Source organism: Podarcis pityusensis (assembly GCF_964106645.2).
Source record: "Podarcis pityusensis genome assembly, chromosome: 8".
Taxonomy (NCBI): Eukaryota; Metazoa; Chordata; class Lepidosauria; order Squamata; family Lacertidae; genus Podarcis; species Podarcis pityusensis.
The window spans coordinates 61,566,735-61,586,473 of NC_138033.1; the positions used below are offsets into that span (position 1 = coordinate 61,566,735).

Here is a 19,739-nt window from a genome sequence, read left to right on the forward strand (position 1 = left end):
TATGTCTTTTTCTTTGGGGGGGGGTGTCCAAAGAAACAGCCAATCCAAAATCAAAGCCCTTTTTGGGCTACCTGGTCTCCATCTTAGCCGTGCCTTTAAAGTATCTCAGTAGAGATTGACTTTATCAAGTGTTAAAAGTACCTTTACCCGCCCCGCCCCCCAAAAACCCCAGAACACCACAAGGGACCTTCAAGCATTGTGCAAAGATGAGTTCAGCAGCCTAACCATCATCGGACTCTGCTTGAGAATAGAGTTTGCTGAGATTTTCAAACTTCGGCCCCCACTCTTTCATATCCCCGTAGGCTGTATCTTCCTCCCATCCACCGGAGCCCAGGGAACTTAGGCTGCTGGCTTCTGAACACTCTCCTTCCGTGTAAAAGACTTGCAAGGAATCGCAGGGCAGGGCGTGGTGCAGCTGGTCCATGTTTCTAACCACCCCTGAAAGGTAGCATCCAAAGTCGATGCTGGAGAAGGAGGAGCCCAGTCCTGTGGAAAGGGCTTCCAGCTGCTCCTTTGGACTGGCTGGGAGGTCGCAACTCACGGGACTCTGCAGCTCTGCCCGCTTTCCTTTCTTCTTGTAAAGGGAGTAGGCTGGGCTGGTTTGAAGGGACATCTGGAGCTCCGCCATGTTGTAAGCATCCTGCAGGAGGAAGACATCAACAGCAGCGTCGGACATTTAAGTCGCATGCACCCAGCCACAAACTTATGGATTCATTCTCTGTTCCTGGAAAGGTGTTACAACATGGGGTGAGGGAAGATGCATGCTGGCCTCAGCCCCAGGGACCATCCTGCACACCGGCCCCATTTGCTGCACCCTCAAGCTTCTTCTATGGGACGCAGGTGGCGCTGTGGTCTAAACCACTGAGCCTAGGGCTTGCCGATCAGAAGGTCAGCGGTTTGAATCCCTGTGGTGGGCTAAGCTCCCGTTGCTCGGTCCCTGTTCCTGCCAACTTAGCAGTTCGAAAGCACGTCAAAGTGCAAGTAGATAAATAGGTACCGCTCTGGCGGGAAGGTAAACGGCGTTCTGTGTGCTGCTCTGGTTCGCCAGAAGCTGCTTAGTCATGCTGGCCACATGACCCGGAAGCTGTCTGCGGACAAACGCTGGCTCCCTCAGCCACTAAAGCGAGATGAGCACTGCAACCCCAGAGTCGTCCACGACTGGACCTAATGGTCACGGGTACCTTTACCTTTACAAGCTTCTTGCAGTGAGCGGGGAAGGAGGCTTTGATTGTTAAACCACTCTGGGAACTGTAGCTCTGTGTGGGGAAGAGCCAGTCTGCTAACAATCTTCAGCAGCCTTAACAAACTGTATTTCCTGGGATTCTTTGAGGGAAGCCATGACTGTTTCTTCGGAGCAAAGATTTTAGCTTCTGTGGCATTGGACATAGATGGTCTCTCTGCCTCTCTAGATAATGCAAAAGTTTCGTCACAGGCAGCAACGCAGTATGGATGTGGAGATCCACCCTGCGCCGTAGAAACAAACTACCCTTGAATCATTTGGGCTCGTCTTGCTACTTTCTGAAAGGAGCAGATACCAAGCTCCTGACATGTCAGATAAACAATGCCTGCTTCCTCAAGATAGATCCCCTGCTCGGGTAAACCTATTTTTCCCCTTTACAATTTGCAGAGGGAGTTAATCTTATTAAACACTAATAGGATTTGTATACTTAGCTCGCTGTGTGCCACCTTGAAGATAAATATCCATTTAAAGTGTTTAAAACATGTTCACGGAAATTTATCAAAACCTTCAACTTTCTTTTTTTCCTCTGTTTTTTAATGAGGAAATTTGCATTCCGCTAGTAGGAAATACCAAGTGTAAAATTCAAACTAAACTCGTACATTCTTTTTTTTTTTTTGTGGGGCAGAATCCTACTCTGGGTGCAGAATTTGCACGGACGTCATCCTAGGACAGGGGTAGGGAGCATTTTTCAGCCCAAGGGCCACATTCCCTTCTAGGCAATGTTTTGAGGGCCACATTCCAGCAGTGGGCAGGGCTAGAGGCAAAAGTGGGTGGAGCAATAAATGCATATTTTACCATTGTGTAATAAGTTAGTTTCTACACATGCTCATGCACATACAACCGACCCACCCCTCTTCTGTTCTCCACCTAAGAGGGAATATAGGAGTTCAAGGACACATCCCAGCCAAGCAAAAATGGAAGAAAAGCAACGAGGGTTGTGCATCCTGTTCTCAACATGGCCCACCAGATGCAAAAGGGGAGCCTAACAAGCAAGATTTGCAAGCTTTAACCTTTTACCTGTACTATGATCCCGACTGAAATTTGGGCGGTTGGGGCAAAGGGTCCATGTCTACTCTTGGCACCATGGGGAGGAGGGGCAGTTAAAGTCCTCCCCTCCACCATCAGTGTCCCAACCTGCCTCCCACATTAGCTAGTAAAAGAAAACTGAGCTGCACAGCACCCAACGACATCCTGCGTAAGACAGAAGAGGAGCTGCCTCTTCTGAGACGGTGCTTATCACCAGCAATTGTTAGAAGTCCATTTAACATTCCTAATAATAATAGTGACAGCCATAATAACAACAAGAGTACGAATTCATGTAGGTGGCCATGTTGGTCTGACGCAGTCAAAATATATAAAAAAGTAAAAAAAATTGTCCAGTAGCACCTTAAGAGACCAAGTAAGTTTGTTCTTGGTATAAGCTTTCATGTGCATGGTATCTGAAGAAGTGTGCATGCACACGAAAGCTTATACCCAGAACAAACTTACTTGGTCTCTAAGGTGCTACTGGACAATTTTTTTACTTTTTTATATATTTCGAAGAGTATGAATATTATTATTATTTAAGCATATTTCCTGGCCTTCCACCCAAAGGTATTATAGTCGTACCTCGGTTCTCGGACTTAATCCCTGCTGGAAGTCTGTTCGACTCATGAAACCATTTGAAAACCAAGGTGCGGCTTCCAATTGGCTGCAGGAGCTTCCTACACTCAAGCGGAAGCCGCACCGAATGTTCAGCTTCTGAAAAACGTTTGCAAACCAGAACACTTCCGGGTTTGCAGTATTCGGGAGTCGATCTGTTCGTCAACTAAGCCGTTTGAGAACCAAGGTTCCACGGTATTAAAAAAATACTGATTTGCCTTCCAAAACCTGCTCCCTTCCTCATGATTAACTGGGTCATCTTTTTGTCAGATTGATTAAAAAGTTGCAGGTCTAATTGACATCGGTGTGTGTGGGCAGGTAAGCAAACAAGAATGTTTGCAGCTCACTGAATTCTCTGGACTTTTTATACTATGTTTTCTCCCAGGCAGTTTTAGTGAAATGTCTCTGGTTCAGATGATTTGGAGACTGATGCTGTAATACATTTGCAGTGCAGGTCTATACACAGTCTACTCAAAAGTAAGTTCCACTGAATTCTATGGGGCTTACTCACAGGCAAGTTGGCACAGGATTGCAGCCTTATCTGAGGCAATACTAAGATAGCAACATTCACTGAGCATTTCTACAAAACGTTGCAAGGACTTGCAATCAGGACAGAGTAAATGTTAGGTCTGGTGGGGTGGAGGGGAGATATATGCCCCATTTGCTAAAACTGAAATGTGCTTTTCTGAGTGCCAGAAGGGAGAGAAGATAATATTAAACAATTTTGGACAAAATCCTATGGGTCTCCAGCAGGGGCCATGGGACAGGAGTGGATCTCGACCTCCGGTCTGCAGAGAGGGAGGTCTGTCCTTTGAGTCATTATAACCACAGACATCTCTGCAGCCACTTCCACTCTGCTATCATTGTTCCAACAATGCAAGGGAGAAAAATGGGGCATGCTAGGAGACCTTTGATCCACAGGATCCAAATGCCATCTTTACAAAACTTTCGTTTATGGTTGCCATCAATTTTGATTTTAATTAATTTTAATAATGTTTTTATAATGTTGCACTATTTTAGTGTTGTTAGCCGCCCTGAGCCCGGCTTCGGCTGGGGAGGGTGGGATATAAATAAAATTTATTATTATTATTATTATTATTATTATTATTATTATTATTATTTACAGAATTTTAGAGTTGGAAGGGACTCCCTCCCACAGGTTATTTAGTCCAAGCCCTAAAGCATCCTCCAACCTCTGCCTAAAAACCTCCAACCAAGGAGAGTCCACCCCCACCAGTATGGGAAAACTACACTAGTCCCTGGAACTGGCCTAGTGAATCCCCTTCCCTTAGGAAGAAAAACCACCACACATGTGCACAAAAATTAACTGGGGGGGGGGAGCTGCCCCCTACACAACTTCTGCCCTGTCCGGTGTGAGCCTGGTACATGGCGGTTCCCCTGCCATGGGCTCTCTCCTCCCCATTATGGCCATCTGTCTGGGATGCCGTAGGTACATTGAGATAGGGTTGGACTTCATGGCCTTCACAGTCCCTTCAAAGTCTAGGCTGTACTATCAAAGCAAAGCCAGCAATGGTTTTTCCTCCAGTGTAAGTTTCCTTGCATACGTCAGATCAACCGTCAGAGAAAGAGCCTTACTTGATCCTGCTCCCCACCCCCTTCCTCGTTATAGTTGAGGATGTTCTCTCGAATGTCCTCCAAGTCATCGTGGCAGGTAGTGACGTGGTAAACTCCTCCGTTCATGCTTTTGTGGCTCTTCCACCGAGTCCACAGGAAGACACCGCTGAGCAGAACTGGGTGAGAAAGCGAAGAGCATTTATTTAGAAACCTAGGCCAAATGCACCATTAAAAAGGAGAACTTTGAGAGTTAGGACTTAATGCGCTGGAAGGTCGCCACATCTGAAATATCCCTGAAACCACCACCCTCTGCCACGTCACCTTTGAAAGTGACTCACATGGAGGGTGCAACATTTAAACCCCAGTTCAAGTTTGTCCAGAAACTACTTTGTCTCAGGCTAACAGACCCAATCCCTGCTCTCAAACAAGCACCACCTCAGTAATCCTACCAAAGCCAATGGGATTCTGCTGATTTAAGCGTGCACAGATTCAGAACTAAGTAGACAATCCAATAAGTGCAGCTAGTTTTAGCAGGGACTTAGCTCTACTTTTGATTTATTGCTATTAATAAAAGTAAATCAGTCAGAAGGTGAGTAATAGCCAGAGGAGGGGTGCATCAGCAGCAACAGCAGCAGCAGCTAAGCACCCACATTTGGCCTGCAAGCCCAGGAATGCTAATTTGGATGAGCATCCCATGAAGTGAGTGCACTTAGAGCTAAATATATGTAGGGCTGTATTATTAAAGACCAGCATGAATTCAAGAGTGATTGAGTTTAAAAACTAACTGGTGGCACAGAGGATTGCTAGATGCATCTGGGTACATTATCTCACACCTTCAATCCCTCTTGGTTAAAATAGGAATAATAACAGCCTACCTTGTAATGTTTGTCACTGAGGGTGAATAACATGAAGATTACAAAGCACTTTGCACTCTCAAAGTGCTACTATGCAGATGACAGACAATGCAAATGGTGAAAAACAACTCATGACAAGTCCATAAAAGCCATCTCTGCTGGACATGATAGCAGCAGCCCATCTGATCTTGTATCGTCCTTGTGGCGGCAAAGCCTTGTCCAAACAGGAGAGATGCATCAGGGAGGAGGAAGGAAAGAATGGAGGTCAGTGGGGAGGGTCAATGTCAATGCCAGCAGTTCCTACACAGGTTGGCAGCAGCCACTGTGCAACCTCCACCTTCACCTCCAATGTGATGTGAGCCTTCAAAGCAATGCCTGCTCATAGGAAAGCCCGACCCAATGTAATTTTTCTCCCCCAAGGAGGATCACAAGAATGAGACCTCCATGTGATTGGGTGTCCTTGTGCAGTGCCCAGCTAATGCCCTGCGGAGGGAAGACCCTATGAACCTGGAACAAAGGGTACTACATCAGACAACAGATCCATCGGATTCAGTCTTGTCTACAGTGGCTTAGCTCATATATAACACAAACCTATGGTTTGTTAAACTATGGTTATGGAGGAATCCTGACCAACTGATTATCTATGGTTGGTTTACTGCCAGCCATAGTTTACTGTTGGCTCACAAACCTTGCTTTGTTTTAACTATGGCTTGATGCTCCTCCCGCCCACCAATTCACCTAATCCTGTTCATCCTTCTTTCTCCTGCTTGCATTCCAGATGTTAGTCTGGATTCAACCCTGCATGCTGAAAGTTGAAACTGTCCACTGTTGGGGCATGTGGTAAATCCAAACCCTATCGATGCACATTTACCGGGGGGAGGGAGCCCCATTGAATACAGTGGGTCTTACTTCTGAGTAAACATGTAATACACAAAATGAGGAACAGTCTATGGAACAAACAACAATGAAAATGAATGGAAGTGATGAACAGGACATAGACAAAGAGGCACATGACACATTTTTATTAGAAAAAAATATATATTCAGGCACAGGGTTTGTTTGCTTTTTCTTAACTATGCGACTCCTCTCACATACTTGAATTGAAATTTACATTCTGGCAATCCAGAGTATACTATGACAAAGGTGATTGGTGTGTGTTCTCTAAGGCTAAAGAATGCAAGATGCCCTTCATGCAATTAGAAATTAAAATTACAGAGAAGGGAAGGGTAATTCAAATCCTGGAGGAGACAGCAGGAGGGCTTTGGCTTCGCTATAGTCCTGACCTGGACTGGGGGCCCTACCACTGCACCCACTGCCACCTGCCATTTGCTTTGAAAGACTAGTTCCCATTCCCCATGCAAGGGGAGCTTTTACTCAAATAGCCCCCCCCCCAAAAAAAAATCTGGACCAGAACCACAGCAGCAGGCAAAAAGGGTAACACCCCTACCCGGTCTGCCAGGTTCCCAAACCACACTGGGCTCTATTTCTTTAAAATTGCCACTCATGCAATTGCTAACTGAGTGCAATGGTAATCTCAAGATTTAACATTCAGTGATTATTAAAACAAAAAGCGCCCCTTTGTTCGCAGGACATTCTTATGATTCTCAGACTGCAAGACTGATAGTGAGTGAAAATATACAGTGTCTGAAACTGGAGCCCACTACTATGACCCTGTGTTGCATCCTGATTCTGAGATACACACATTTGGAAAAGAAATAGCCTGAATAAAACATGCTCTTTGCCAGTTCAGAAGAGCCTACAAAATGCCATTTTTACCACCCCACAGCAACCATCAAGGGTACTAAAAACAGCAGACAAAGGTGGCCTGTAAACAGAGCCACGTACACACAGAGCTCTAGCCCAGTTTCAAGAGTATTTAACTGACCCAGCCATGTCCCCCAAGGAGAGGATTTGGCATCAATCTCCTGTTCCCAGCACAAAAGGAGGCCTTTTCTCACTACAAAGAAATAAACCTCTTTGTGAAAAAGAGAAATATCATGCTGGATGTAAGCTCCGCTTCTTCCAAAATGCTTTCATTCTTGTATTCCGAATACACAATTCTCAGAGGAGCAACTCCTCTTGTAACTGCCTGTCAGAATGCGCCACTGGATGAAAGTGTTACATCCAGAAGCCAGCTTCAATGTGCATCAAAGTCAATGGAAGCTTACATTGAACCGTCATAAACAAGCTTTATCAGAGAAGAGCCTATCAGCACACTAAGGCTGCAGCAGCTGTGAGCGATATTTAACACTGTCCCAAGCACACCTTTTCTGCCTCCTGTTGCACAGCATGGGGGCACGTTCTCCCCAAACCCAATTACAGCACAATGTGGCCTCATGGAAACACGGGGCTTAAACTTCAGAGCAGAAATGCTTTCCATCTGCTACCAGTTCCCTTGTTTTCCTACAGAGCAGAGGTTCCCCACAGTTCGGGAAAGTAATTCTGACCTAGTTACAAATACCTGTTGTCCCGTGTTTGCATGGCAAATATATTCATGCATTGGAAATTCAAAAATGCTAAAATATGAGTGACAGCAAACAAACAAACAGCAGCAAAAAAGAGGAAGCAATTACTTTTCCAAGTAGCTGCAATTTCACGAGGATGACTTCAAAAGAGCCCTGGGCAAAGACGTGAGATTAGGGAAGAGTTTTCGCTGCAGAAGGAAAGCGCAATTTAGCAGAAACTTCCCGTGTTGCGATGCGGGATTTCAGGAGGCGGTTCTGCATTAACCAAGACTGTAAATGTGGACTAACGCTCTGACCTCAGATGCTTCACCTGGGGCTTTTAAGATACAAACCACCTAACCGGACTCATCATTTCCTTGGCAGCAGGGCTGTCTCAATCAGTGATCCAGTTGACAGAGCACTAGTTTTGGAGCCAGGAATCCTAGATGTGACTATCACCCTCCGCCATGAGCTAAGGCCCACCTTTGCAGAATGAGAAGAACAGCAGTGAATCCCACGGGGTTCTTGTTGGGATGAACAAGATTGTAAAAGCACTTTGCAAATTTGAAGGTGCTGTGTGCCATAGCAAGTAACAACGATAACAGACTCAACGTAAACAATTGCATAATAATAAAATAAATATATATAAATAAAACGGGGGGCATCGTTGGACATTGGCTGGCAAATCTGTTTCATGTTGCACTGCACCCTAGGAAACACACCTCCCTGAACCACTCAGCTTAAATGGCTTTATAAAAGGGGCGCAGACAAATTTATGAATGATTCATCTATAAACGGCTATTGTCCATGACAGTTAAAGAGCATGTTGCTGATTACCAGTTGCTCGGGGGGGGGGCAGGGCAACAGAGGAAGCTGCCTTATACCGAATCAAACCCTCGGTCCATCCAGCTCAATACTATTGACACCAACTAGCAGTGCGTCTCCAGGATTTCTGAGGGGGGGGGTCTCTCTCCCAGACCTGCCTGGAGATGCCACTGGGCATTCCACCTGGGACCTTCTGCATGCAAAGCAGATTCTCTGCACTGAGCCAGGACCCTTCTACTTGTGGTCTTCAAGTCTGGCTTGTGAGCTTCCTGGAAGCATCTGGTTGGCAAGTCTGGAAACCAGGATGCTAGACTAGATAAATCTTTGGACCATTTTGAGCTGGGGTTTTTTTTCTTAAAGCAGCAACATCTAAGGCCTAAGAAATGGACACTTTCCATCACCAGACCCTTCATCAAGACTCTCCCTGTCAGAAGGAAGAGCCAGGGTCTGCAAACGATCCGGCTGCCAGTGCAAGGAGATGCACTGTGTCCTCCCTGAGGCTAACACACCTTGTCCTCCCTGGCCATGGGACATGTCTGAGAGCAGAAATTCTCCTCTGCGCTCTCCACGGAGCAGCAGCTTAGACAGCCATGCTACCAGCAGCAGCAACACCAGAACACCAGGAGGAAGAAGCACATTTGCGATCATCACCATCGCCAATACCCCAAGCCTTTAAAAGCCATCGCTGCCTTTTGAAAGAACCTCATTATCATGTTATTATGGGTATCTTTTCACTCACTGTCAGCCACTATAGAAGCCTGTTCTTAAGAGAGCAAAGCAGAATGTCAACGTCATAGTGTTCATTTCCCCTTTGTCCCTTCTGAGCCAGTTCTCAGCAATGGAACGTCGAAGCAAGAACAGAATGGAAAAGATGAGAAGGACCTTTCCCAGGGATGAGTCAAATAAAGATGCAGATGAAACTGGAAAGGAATGTCTTTGATGATGATGATGATGATGATGGGCCAGAGAGAATGAAGGACAAGACAGTGAAGGCATCATCCAGTGGGCGTCTTCACAACTAGCCGGTATGGCGAGCATCCAGAGCAGCACAGAAGGCGGCTTATGGTTCATTACCAAAGGTAGTACAAGATGTAGTTGCCGTAACTACCTAGTAGGGCCAGGAAGCAAATGCAGATGGCAAACATGGAGCTGAAGCTCAGCCCAGCGTCTTTGTGGAAGATGGCTAGTGTGATTTCACAGTTGCGGCCGGAGTAGCCGTCGGGGCAGTGGCATCGGAACTTGCTTGCTGACTGGGAGATGCAGGTGCCAAAGTTACAGGGCCTCTGAGCGCATGCCGTGTAAACACAGTGCCGGCCGGTGACGTTCTCCACCAACATGTGTCCTGGAGGGCAGCTGGAAAGACACAGAAGGCAAATCAAACTCCTTGGCATTAACCTCGCTGCTGGCCCAAGCAAAGCTCCAGGGTGCCGCAATCCAGATTAATTTCACACCCTCATTTCAGCTTCAGTAGGAGCCAGTTCCAATGTAATGAAATTTGCTCACAGATGATCCTCTTGAGCTGGATTCCTGGAATGGGCCCAGTTCACAGGACTGCATTCCAGCAATGTTTACTGGGTGGTAAGGGGGGGATTTTTTTTTTAAAAAACTCCCCAAATGCAGAAAGTAGCACCCTAAAAACTAATGGATTTATCCTGGCATGTTTTTGCAAATCAAGAGACCACTTCATCAGATGCCTCAGATGGACAGCGTATTGAACTGGTGCAACAATGGGGGCGATCCAATTTGAAAGTGGGAGTAAAAGATGAATGAAGGAACCCTAAAAGCAGTTGCGAAAAACATGGAGATCAATCAAATGCCAGTCATCAGGAGCATGCTTGAAAATCCCCCGTTTTGCAGCCCCAGAGTAACAGAAGAAGGTATAGTGCCCCCCCCCATTCTGCGCTCAAGTTGGAGGAGCCTTGGGAGCAGCACATCAAAAAGCACAAGGGGCTACTGCTCAAATAATATTTAGCCCTTCCCACCAAATATGAGGGGTTTCTGTTCAAGCCCTAGATGGGCAGGCCGCTCCCGCCTTCTGATTTCACCAAGGGGGATTTGTTACCTGCACTCATGCATCATCCACAAGTCAATGCAGATGAATTGCTGGCTGCAGGGATTGCTCTTGCAAGCTTCGGAAAGGCAGCCTTTTCTCACTCCTTGGGCACTCAGCACAAGCTCCTTAGGGTAAGAATCTAGAGGTAGCCTGTAGTTATTGAATCTGACATCCTTCATGCATCCTAAGGCAAAATACAAAACAGACTTGATGTGGAAAGCTCTTGATCAAGAGCTATTTTTGAAAGAGATGTCGCAGCACTGTAAGGCCGAGTTATGTGCTACGTTTAACAACAGGCTGAAGCCGGAGAAGTTGAGATGCAGGTCAGATCCCACCTACCCAACCCCTTTTGGGCCACAGAACTGCATTGCAAAATCAGGAGAAGTGCAAATTTCGGAGGATGGCCGTGCTTTGGTTTGAATATTGTTTCGGAATGTGCAATTAATAAGGTCGATTCACATTAAAATGCGAACTGAACTGGATTTCTCCATCCCTCTACTTGGAGAATGTTGTTGGGACACACAAATGTAAGGGGAGTCTGTTGGATCAGGCTACGGAATATCATGGGTACTAACCAACAGGCAGCCTTCCCAATAAGCCCTTCAACCTCCAAGGGCTACCATTCCACAAACCTGCCAACCTGGGTTTCTGGCATTCCCACCAGAGAAAAATACACTTTTGTTCAGAGCAAAACAGGGGTGCTATCATTCTACATTTATCTTCCCGCCTCCCTCAGTTTCCACAAGGTATTCACTAGCTAAGATTCCATAGAATGAAAAGTTAAAATAACCAGAAGCTGGGTGGGAAACTGTCACCTTAAGTCTCTTCATTCCTTTTAAATCCTCCAGCTCCGGAGCCATGCAGAAATAACAAAAGCAAGAGCAACGGATGCAAAATGCTAACACAAAAGCATTGTGAGCACTGCTCCATTGCCGGCTCATAGCTCTTTTAATAGCTAAGTCCCCGTGATGGACAGTTATCCAAGATAACAGGCAGGCTTCTTTTTACCTTGGAAACTGCTGCTCTGATTGACAGGGTATGTGTTGCCAACCACCAAGCTGTTGGGATCAATTATGATCTCTTTGTAGGCACCGGCTGCCTTCAGGATTTCTCTCTTCCCGCCTCCTCCATCCAGGCGAAGAATGAACTCGTTCTCATTTCTCTCCAGGGAAACGTGATGCCACTCTCCATTATCCACTTGGTAGGAGGGGAGGCTCACCGCAGCCGCTCCATCTCCCAGGTTGTAAGACACTGCTAAGAACCCCTGGACCACCTTGCAGAAATCCAGGAATCGGTGTCAATCATTTTGTTTTATTTTTTATTTTTTTGCATGCAATACAATAAGGCCCTGGGTAATTCTGAAGAAGAGAGCAAGGGCAGGGGAAACAACTCCACAAATTAAACGACTGTGTGTGTTGCACATCTGCAAACCCAGAATCAGTCTAGAGAGCTCCCATTCCTTTCTCATGATGAGTTCAGTGGGATGATCTCCCCGCAGGGTTGACATTGCATTCTTATAGCACGTTATTGTATAATGTGAGTTGACTAGGAAACACACACAAAGCACTAAAGGTTCATTTATTTCTTGCAAGGATAGGGAGCCTGTTTTAGGGGGCGGGGGGCAGATGTTTTCTGGACTGGCAGATGCGTTTTCTTTTGATAGGGTTTCCCAACCCCTTTACATTTCATGTAACTGCTTTTAAGCTAGCCATTCAGCAGAGTCATATTCAATAAAAATAACAGCAGTAGCTGCAGTTGTGCAGTCACATGAAAGCATGGAGGATTCACAAACTGATGGCATCAGCAGAGGATTTTGAACACCAAGAACTCAGCTAAATTGGAAGGAGGGATTTAAAATGCATTATAACACTGTGACACCAGATGGTGCAATAGAGTTTGATCCTACGGCAACATGATTTCCCATTATGAGTTTTACAACGTGTTTTCCTGAAACTTTTTTTGATGTGCCTAGATCCAGCCCAAATGTCTAAGAATGTGAACTACTTAGACATTCTGCAAATTTGCAGTTAAAATACACATCTTCTTGAAAATTCAATTTGTTGCCTGGACAAAGTACATTGACCAAGCAGTGCCTAGACATATGGTTCATTCGCCAACCCCTTCTTGAGTAATAATTTCCAGAGAAGTAGCCATGTTCATCTGCTGCAGTAAAGGCAAGAAGGAGTCTTACAGTATCTTAAAGAAAAACAAAGCTTAATATTATGATATATGTATTAGTCTTTAAGGTGCTACAAGATTCTTTGTTGGTTTTCTACCTAATTTAAACTATCTTCATGTGTACCTACTCCAACATCACTTGGAAACTATGTAGGTTGACCACACATAGTACAAAAAAACCCCTGTTCATGCTATCAATTTGAGCATATTCTCCGTGCCTTCCCAGGAATGTTGTATATTCAGCAGTGTTTACACACACACCTCACTAAATAAATGTGAATCACTGTAAATATTCTCACTCGCTCTACAAGTAACTACAGCTGAAGTCTAGGGAACGGTTTCAGTGATGCCCTCCTCTTGCTTGGGTTCACTTATATTTTTCTGCAAAATAGGACAGTCAAAACAGCTACCAAAAATGTCCCCTCATTCTCAGAAGCCCTGCATCACTGCATCAAACCATCATTTACTAGCAGAGCATGCAGAGGGGAGACCATCCAAATTATTCCATTAATGAGATAGTCACCTAAACCGCAGTGCTCATTATACAGGAATGAACTTTCCAATATCAGCAGAGGGAGCACGGAGTGTATTAGAATAATTTGATAGTTCCACTGACTGAGGACCAGTTCATATTGGCTACGTTCAGGCATCAAGATAAACTGTGCTTTAACACCATGAAAACAAGTCTTGGGCACCCCCTCCTCACCCCAGCCTTGGCCATGAGGAGTTGGGAAGCATTTGTTGCTGAGTCTGATTGACCTCAGCTTAGCATTCCATTTGAATCCTACAACGTGGTTAACCTTAATGATGGTTTGTTAAAACTTTTATCATCCATGGTTTGAAGCTGGAGTCTTTCAAGCAAATCACAGCTAAGAGTAAACCCATTTATCATACGTTTAATCACAGAATGCCACAGTAAATTAAAAAAAAAAAAGGAAGTAGAAGCTTTCTAAACCATCATGACCATGCCAGAGTAGAGTGGTGAACGTATGACAGCCTGATACTCATCTTTGTTCATTCCTATGACAACAAACCATGGTGCATCATGACATCTGAATACAGCTGCTCTCAATATCCTCAACGTAAGTTTTGTACACAGGTACAAGATTGTATGAAGAAAGTCTATCTGGAACAAGTCTATACATGCCAAGGGGTAGCAGCCCATCCCTACAATCACAGCTGCTGAGTAAAAAAAACATCTTCAGCTACGGAAACGTCTGCTGGTCCCCACCACCTTTATGGACCGGTTGACACTAACACTTCCTCATAAGATGGCAAACCAGCTTGTAGGAATTTAGGTGTCCATTGGCCCTAAGGTTTGATAATGAGGACTCTACGGTACTTTAGAAACCATAGCAATTTCTATAAATTCACGTTATACGGAACAGTATGGCTGTTCTGAATTTCTCTAGAAAGGAGTGTGTGGAAACGGAAAAATCAAGGGCACAGGTGGATTCTAAAGCAAGAAAGATGAGCACACTGCATCAGGAGAGAGACCTTTTCCATCTATGGCTCGCTGGTTCAGAAGAGAATTAACTCTGAACTGACATTGACCATCACTCCTCATTTACCTGCAGGGTGATGTGTTCATCCTTGTTGCGGGAAGACATGCTCAGGATGATACCGTTGGGCTCTCGCATCCTTATCATGGCATCTGCTACTGTTCTACGGGCAGGTATGGAGAAGGGAAGCTGATAGCATATGTGACTCCCAGGCCCAAATGAAGATTCTTCAGCAGCTGGAAGAATTGGGGAAGGAAAAGTGCTTTCTTATACACACACACAAACAGAAAGGTGCTTGCATATATATAGATATAAATATATATACATACATACATACACAGCATTCACAATGGAAAATGGGACCCTGAAGTATATCACTAAAAGACTTATCAGCATTACATATTAAGTTCAGACTTGTAATTGGGGAGTAGCCTGGTTGTCTGCAGCAAGCAAAAACAGCCTCTAGCTAAACAGGCACAGGGTTATGGCCACTGCATGAGAGCTGCTCCAAGAAAACCACACAGAGAAAAAACTCAGAGTGCCCAGGCAGTAAAGAAAGTAAGTGGTCTCACCAGGTTCCAAAATCTCAGTTAAGAACATGCCCACTGTCACAGCCAGTGGGCTCCTAGGGTTGAGAGAAGTCATAGTCCAGCAGCATAAAGGTAAAGGGTAAAGGGACCCCTGAGCGTTAGGTCCAGTCGTGGCCGACTCTGGGGTTGCGGTGCTCATCTCGCTTTATTGGCCGAGGGAGCCAGCGTACAGCTTCCGGGTCATGTGGCCAGCATGACTAAGCCACTTCTGGCGAACCAGAGCAGCGCACGGAAACGCCGTTTACCTTCCCGCCGGAGTGGTACCCATTTATCTACTTGCACTTTGACATGCTTTCGAACTGCTAGGTTGGCAGGAGCAGGGACCGAGCAACGGGAGCTCACCCCGTCGCAGGGATTCGAACCGCCGACCTTCTGATCGGCAAGCCCTAGGCTCTGTGGTTTAACCTACAGGGCCACCCGCGTCCAGCAGCATATGGAGGACCAAAAGTTTCCCGCCCCAATTTTAACCATGGCTCATGGTGGCCAGTCATAATGCCTAATCATGGTGACGGGAGTATGGTGTGAAGGATTGGGGGCAGTGCAGGACCTTGTAGGACCCTAGAGTCCCTTTTCCTAGTCAATGGCCATTGTTGTATCAGCTACAGGGAAACCCAGCTGCATGCACTGCAAAACATACACTGCGCTATCCGAACAATGCATGAAGATGACTTCACCTTTGTCACATTTGGAGCCATAGTAACCTGGCAGGCAGTGGCAGGTAAACGAGTCCCACTCGCCAAGGCATTGCCCATGGAGGCCACAGGGAGAGGAGCCCATCTTTTCACAGCTGCCGTCTGTCCAGGTGCAGCCAGGAGAACTATTCAGAGACTCCGCTGGAGACTCAAGGTCATACACCTTTAAACAAAAACGGAAAAAGCATCAAGGCTGCTTGCAAAAGGAGGAACTTTGAAATGGACTTCTGGCTTCCCGGCTTCCCAGGAAAATACAACTTCCCTGCATTTTGAACACACTAGCTACCAAATCCCTAGTGTCACAAGTACTATATGTAGTTACAGCCTCTAAAAGAGGGGTGGCAAACCCTTTTGGTTGCAAGAGCAACACTGATGGTCAGGCAACCCTCAGGCCACACACACCAGATATACAGTCTCACATGCTTTATCTGCTTGCATGTACAGTGACTGAACTCGGGTAACCACTTTTACAAAATATATGATACGAGCGACAGCACTATCTGCTAGCGTCTCCTCAAGCTTGCTCCCCACCTTTTCTTGAGCAAGCAAGCAGTCAATCAAACAAAGTGGGTTTTGTTTGTTGGCAGGCAATAATGAGCAGTTGTGTTAAGCAGTGGTAAGAACTTCCAAAAGTTTAAAAGGTTAAAAAGATATTTTTAAGCCTTGGAATAAAGTTTAAAACCTGTGTAGATAAACGCCGAGGACGCTGGAGAAGCAGGTATTGGATTCCCTTTGAAGCTGATTTACGATTCTTAGCTCCTCCAGGAATAAAAAAACACCAAAAATAGCCTTGCCCCCAGTGAATTAGATAGCCGCTCAACCAGCGACAGCACTATCACTTATGAAAAACAAACAGACAAACTCCAATGAAACAATTACCGTATTTTTTGCTCTATAAGACTCACTTTTTCCCTCCTAAAAAGTAAGGGGAAATGTGTGTGCGTCTTATAGAGCGAATACAGGCTGCGCAACTATCCCAGAAGCCAGAACAGCAAGAGGGATTGCTGCTTTCACTGCGCAGCGATCCCTCTTGCTGTTCTGGCTTCTGAGATTCAGAATAATTTTTTTCTTGTTTTCCTCCTCCAAAAACTAGGTGCGTCTTGTGGTCTGGTGCATCTTATAGAGCGAAAAATACGGTAAACAGCCTAGGTAGCTCAGTCAGGAAAGACCTTTCCCCCAGTCTCACATGCAATCAAACACTCACACCTACATGTGCAACGTACACACTGAAGCACACATGCGTGTGCACACGCGCGGACACCCGGAATTAGTTTTTCCAGTCTTCCCACCCCACCACTGGAGGCTGAAAATGCTTCCTTCTACTCTGCACAGAAGGACCCCTAAATTTTGTCCCATAGATCAAGGGCAGGGTGCCTGCTTGGCATTCAGGAGACTCCAGATTCAATTACTGGCGGCATCACCAATTCAAAGGTTCAAGTAGCAGGTATGGGGAAAGTCGCCTCCAACTCTAAAATTCTATTTTTCTATGATTCTGCACATGCAATAGAGGGAAGTGGTGTAGACAGAAGTGAGGGGCAGATGAGGCTCATCAATCTGGGGAGGTAGCCAATCTAGGAGAAGGAAACCTCTGATCCTAGACCTCTGCTGCCTTGTGGGAGAAGAAAAGGCTAAGAAGTGAACTCCAGAGGGGAGTCCCTAAGGCAGTTGGATGGCACCTTGTACACCTCCTTCCAGCAACTCCTGCAGCCAAGCTGGTGCCAAATGTATCGGTCTGCTTTCCTTTGGACCACATCAGTGAGACTGAGAGTAGGGTCTTGTCATCTGGGCAGCCCAGGAGCTCCATGCTCACTGCCCAGGCTTGCACCCTGGGGAGGTCACTTTGGTGCTGTTAACACAGCAGCTTGATTCCCCTACCCCCGCCAGAGGTGCACTCCATTTTCTCTTGAGACGGATGCCAGTGATGCCACTTACGTGAGTGTCCAAAACAAGACTCCGGATACAGCCGGTAAAATGTTTGTGCCGCAACTGGGGGTACGAATATGGAACCGATTCTTTTACTCCGCCCAACTGGAGGACCTGGTTCATATTCAAGTACCTTCAAAACACAGATGTGCTAAATAAGAGATGAATGTTAGTATTATCATGCCACTAAATATACACAGACAATAGCACAGAGTGGGTACACCAAGCACCAGGTTGTTGTTGTTGTTGTTTTTAAAATGCTCCCCAAATAATGGAAGCTGTTATTCCTATTGCAAGGAAATAACTCCCCTGAGTCAAAAGCGTCTTGCAGTCGGAAGGAGTTAACTGATAGCAGGAAAGACATTGCAAATGTGCTCAGTAATTGACGAACATGTTGCGTCTCTATGTTGGAAAAGCGGCAGCATAGCCTGGTCCTATTCGTGTTTATTCAGAACTCGATGAGCATCCCTTTGTTCACTCTAACGGAGAGTAGGGCTTTGTGTGCCATTCCAAGGAAATCAGCACAAAAGCCACAGTGGGGTGCGCATGATCCAAATGAGCACATTCACATCCCTCACAGGTGCTTAAGAAGTAATGCAGCCTTCCCCTTCCCTTGCCTGATGACAAGGAAAGTTACCTTTGGGCAGGTAAGGGGGAAACAGAAGGGGCAGCAGCTACAAGTGCCTTTTCCCACTTACGTGGATGCTACCAGAACCTGAAGCCACATCTCCCTTTGCAGTATTGTTTCATTCTATTGTTCCTGCTGAAGAGGCCCTCCTATCTCAGCAGGAACAGCAATGTGCAGCATCACCTTCTTCCTGGGGAGGAAGGGTGCGGCTTAGAGGCCTCTCCAGCAACAAAGTGCTGATACAGCCACCACCACCGCTGCCTTCCCCCTGCCCTAAGGCAGACTGTCGGGGAGCTCTGGTGCAGGAGAAAGGAGACATAGCAGTGACTTCGCAGGATCAGGGTGAACCCAGCCCTATCTGCTCTGCTGTAATCAGGTGTGTGGTTCATACAAGAGCCCCACTAGATCCGGCCAATAGTTCAGCATCCTGTTCTCACAGCAACCATCTGGATGCCTGTGGAAACCTGCAACCTGGACATGAGCACAAGAGAACTCTCCCCTCTTTTGGCTTCCAGCGACTGGTATTCAGAAGCACTGCTGCCTCTGGTTGTGGAAGCAAAGCATAGTCATCATGGCTAGTAGCCATCAATAGCCCTCTTCTGCTTCTGGGAATTCAAGGAACAGTGCTGCCCTTCACAAGCCCTCCCTCCTGAATATCTGCAGCTTCACTACACAGAATGGCATCGCCCTGTGCTCCTAGGGGCTTATTTCCAAGTTCACCTGCACAGGATGGCGGTCAAGTAACCTGAAACTGCACAAAATCCAGTAGGGCTCCATGTGCCTAATTCTGCACAGGAAGGATTAAATCTACAGAAGCACCTGTAAATGATTTTAGTGAAGTGATTCAGTGAACCTCTGCCTTCATCTTGACAAGTACTTTTATAGATATAAAGATAAAGACCTAGATATTCCAATTTTGGAAAGTAATGTAAAGACTACCTTCTTGACTGTGGAACAAAGGCCACAACCTCACAGTTTGTTCGGTCTTCGGTCGACAACCATTTTCCTACCCCTTCTATCTCTGACACAACTGCAGCTCCACAGTGATCCACGGTGAATCGAACATCCTGTGCCAAGGGGGGAAAAGAAATGGAAAGAAAATTGAAAGATTCTCATGTGCCGCCTCAGGCTCTTCAAAGATGAAACTGGAAAACGAGACGTAACAGGAGGAAATGAAAATAAAAGCGACAAGCCTACAGAACGTCAACACTTAGCAATAGTCACAGAATCCAGATATAGATATACCGATTGCAGTTGGGCATCCTTCACACTCAGAATGGTTAAGAGCCTGCAGAATCAGGCCAAAGGGGGTCCATCTAGCCCAGTCAGGGGCATCATCTTGGACCAGTCACTTCCTCTCAGCTTTACCTACCTCATAGGATTGTTGTGAGGATTTTTGAAAAGGCAGGAGGAATAACCCTGCCCTGAGCTCCTAGGAACAAAATTGGGATATAAATGTAGCAAGAGCTGTTCAGCAGTGGAACAGACTCCCTCGGAAGGTGGTGGACTCTCCTTCATTGGAAGTTTATAAACGGAGGTTGGATGGCCACTGGTCAAGGATACTTTAGTTGGATTCCTGTATTGCACATGGTTG

The 19,739-nt window shown here is 46.0% G+C and overlaps 1 protein-coding gene across 3 annotated transcripts in view; it reads right to left on the minus strand.

Moving 5' to 3' along the window:
- The window catches only part of LOC308482417 (neural-cadherin-like), a 92,437-nt gene that overhangs the window by 3,756 nt on the left and 68,942 nt on the right, over positions 1 to 19,739 (minus strand). The window contains exons 25-33 of one of the 3 annotated variants that reach the window (XM_081015488.1): positions 19,085 to 19,212; positions 17,527 to 17,650; positions 15,577 to 15,757; positions 14,382 to 14,548; positions 11,641 to 11,905; positions 10,642 to 10,816; positions 9,688 to 9,932; positions 4,478 to 4,632; positions 226 to 640 (exon numbers count right to left, since the gene is read on the minus strand). In XM_081015488.1, the coding sequence (XP_080871614.1) occupies positions 226 to 640; positions 4,478 to 4,632; positions 9,688 to 9,932; positions 10,642 to 10,816; positions 11,641 to 11,905; positions 14,382 to 14,548; positions 15,577 to 15,757; positions 17,527 to 17,650; positions 19,085 to 19,212 (1,855 nt within the window). Of the gene's footprint in view, positions 1 to 225; positions 641 to 4,477; positions 4,633 to 6,311; positions 9,933 to 10,641; positions 10,817 to 11,640; positions 11,906 to 14,381; positions 14,549 to 15,576; positions 15,758 to 17,526; positions 17,651 to 19,084; positions 19,213 to 19,739 lie in introns of those variants that run through there. The other 2 variants (XR_013989269.1, XM_081015489.1) reach the window with 2 other exon arrangements.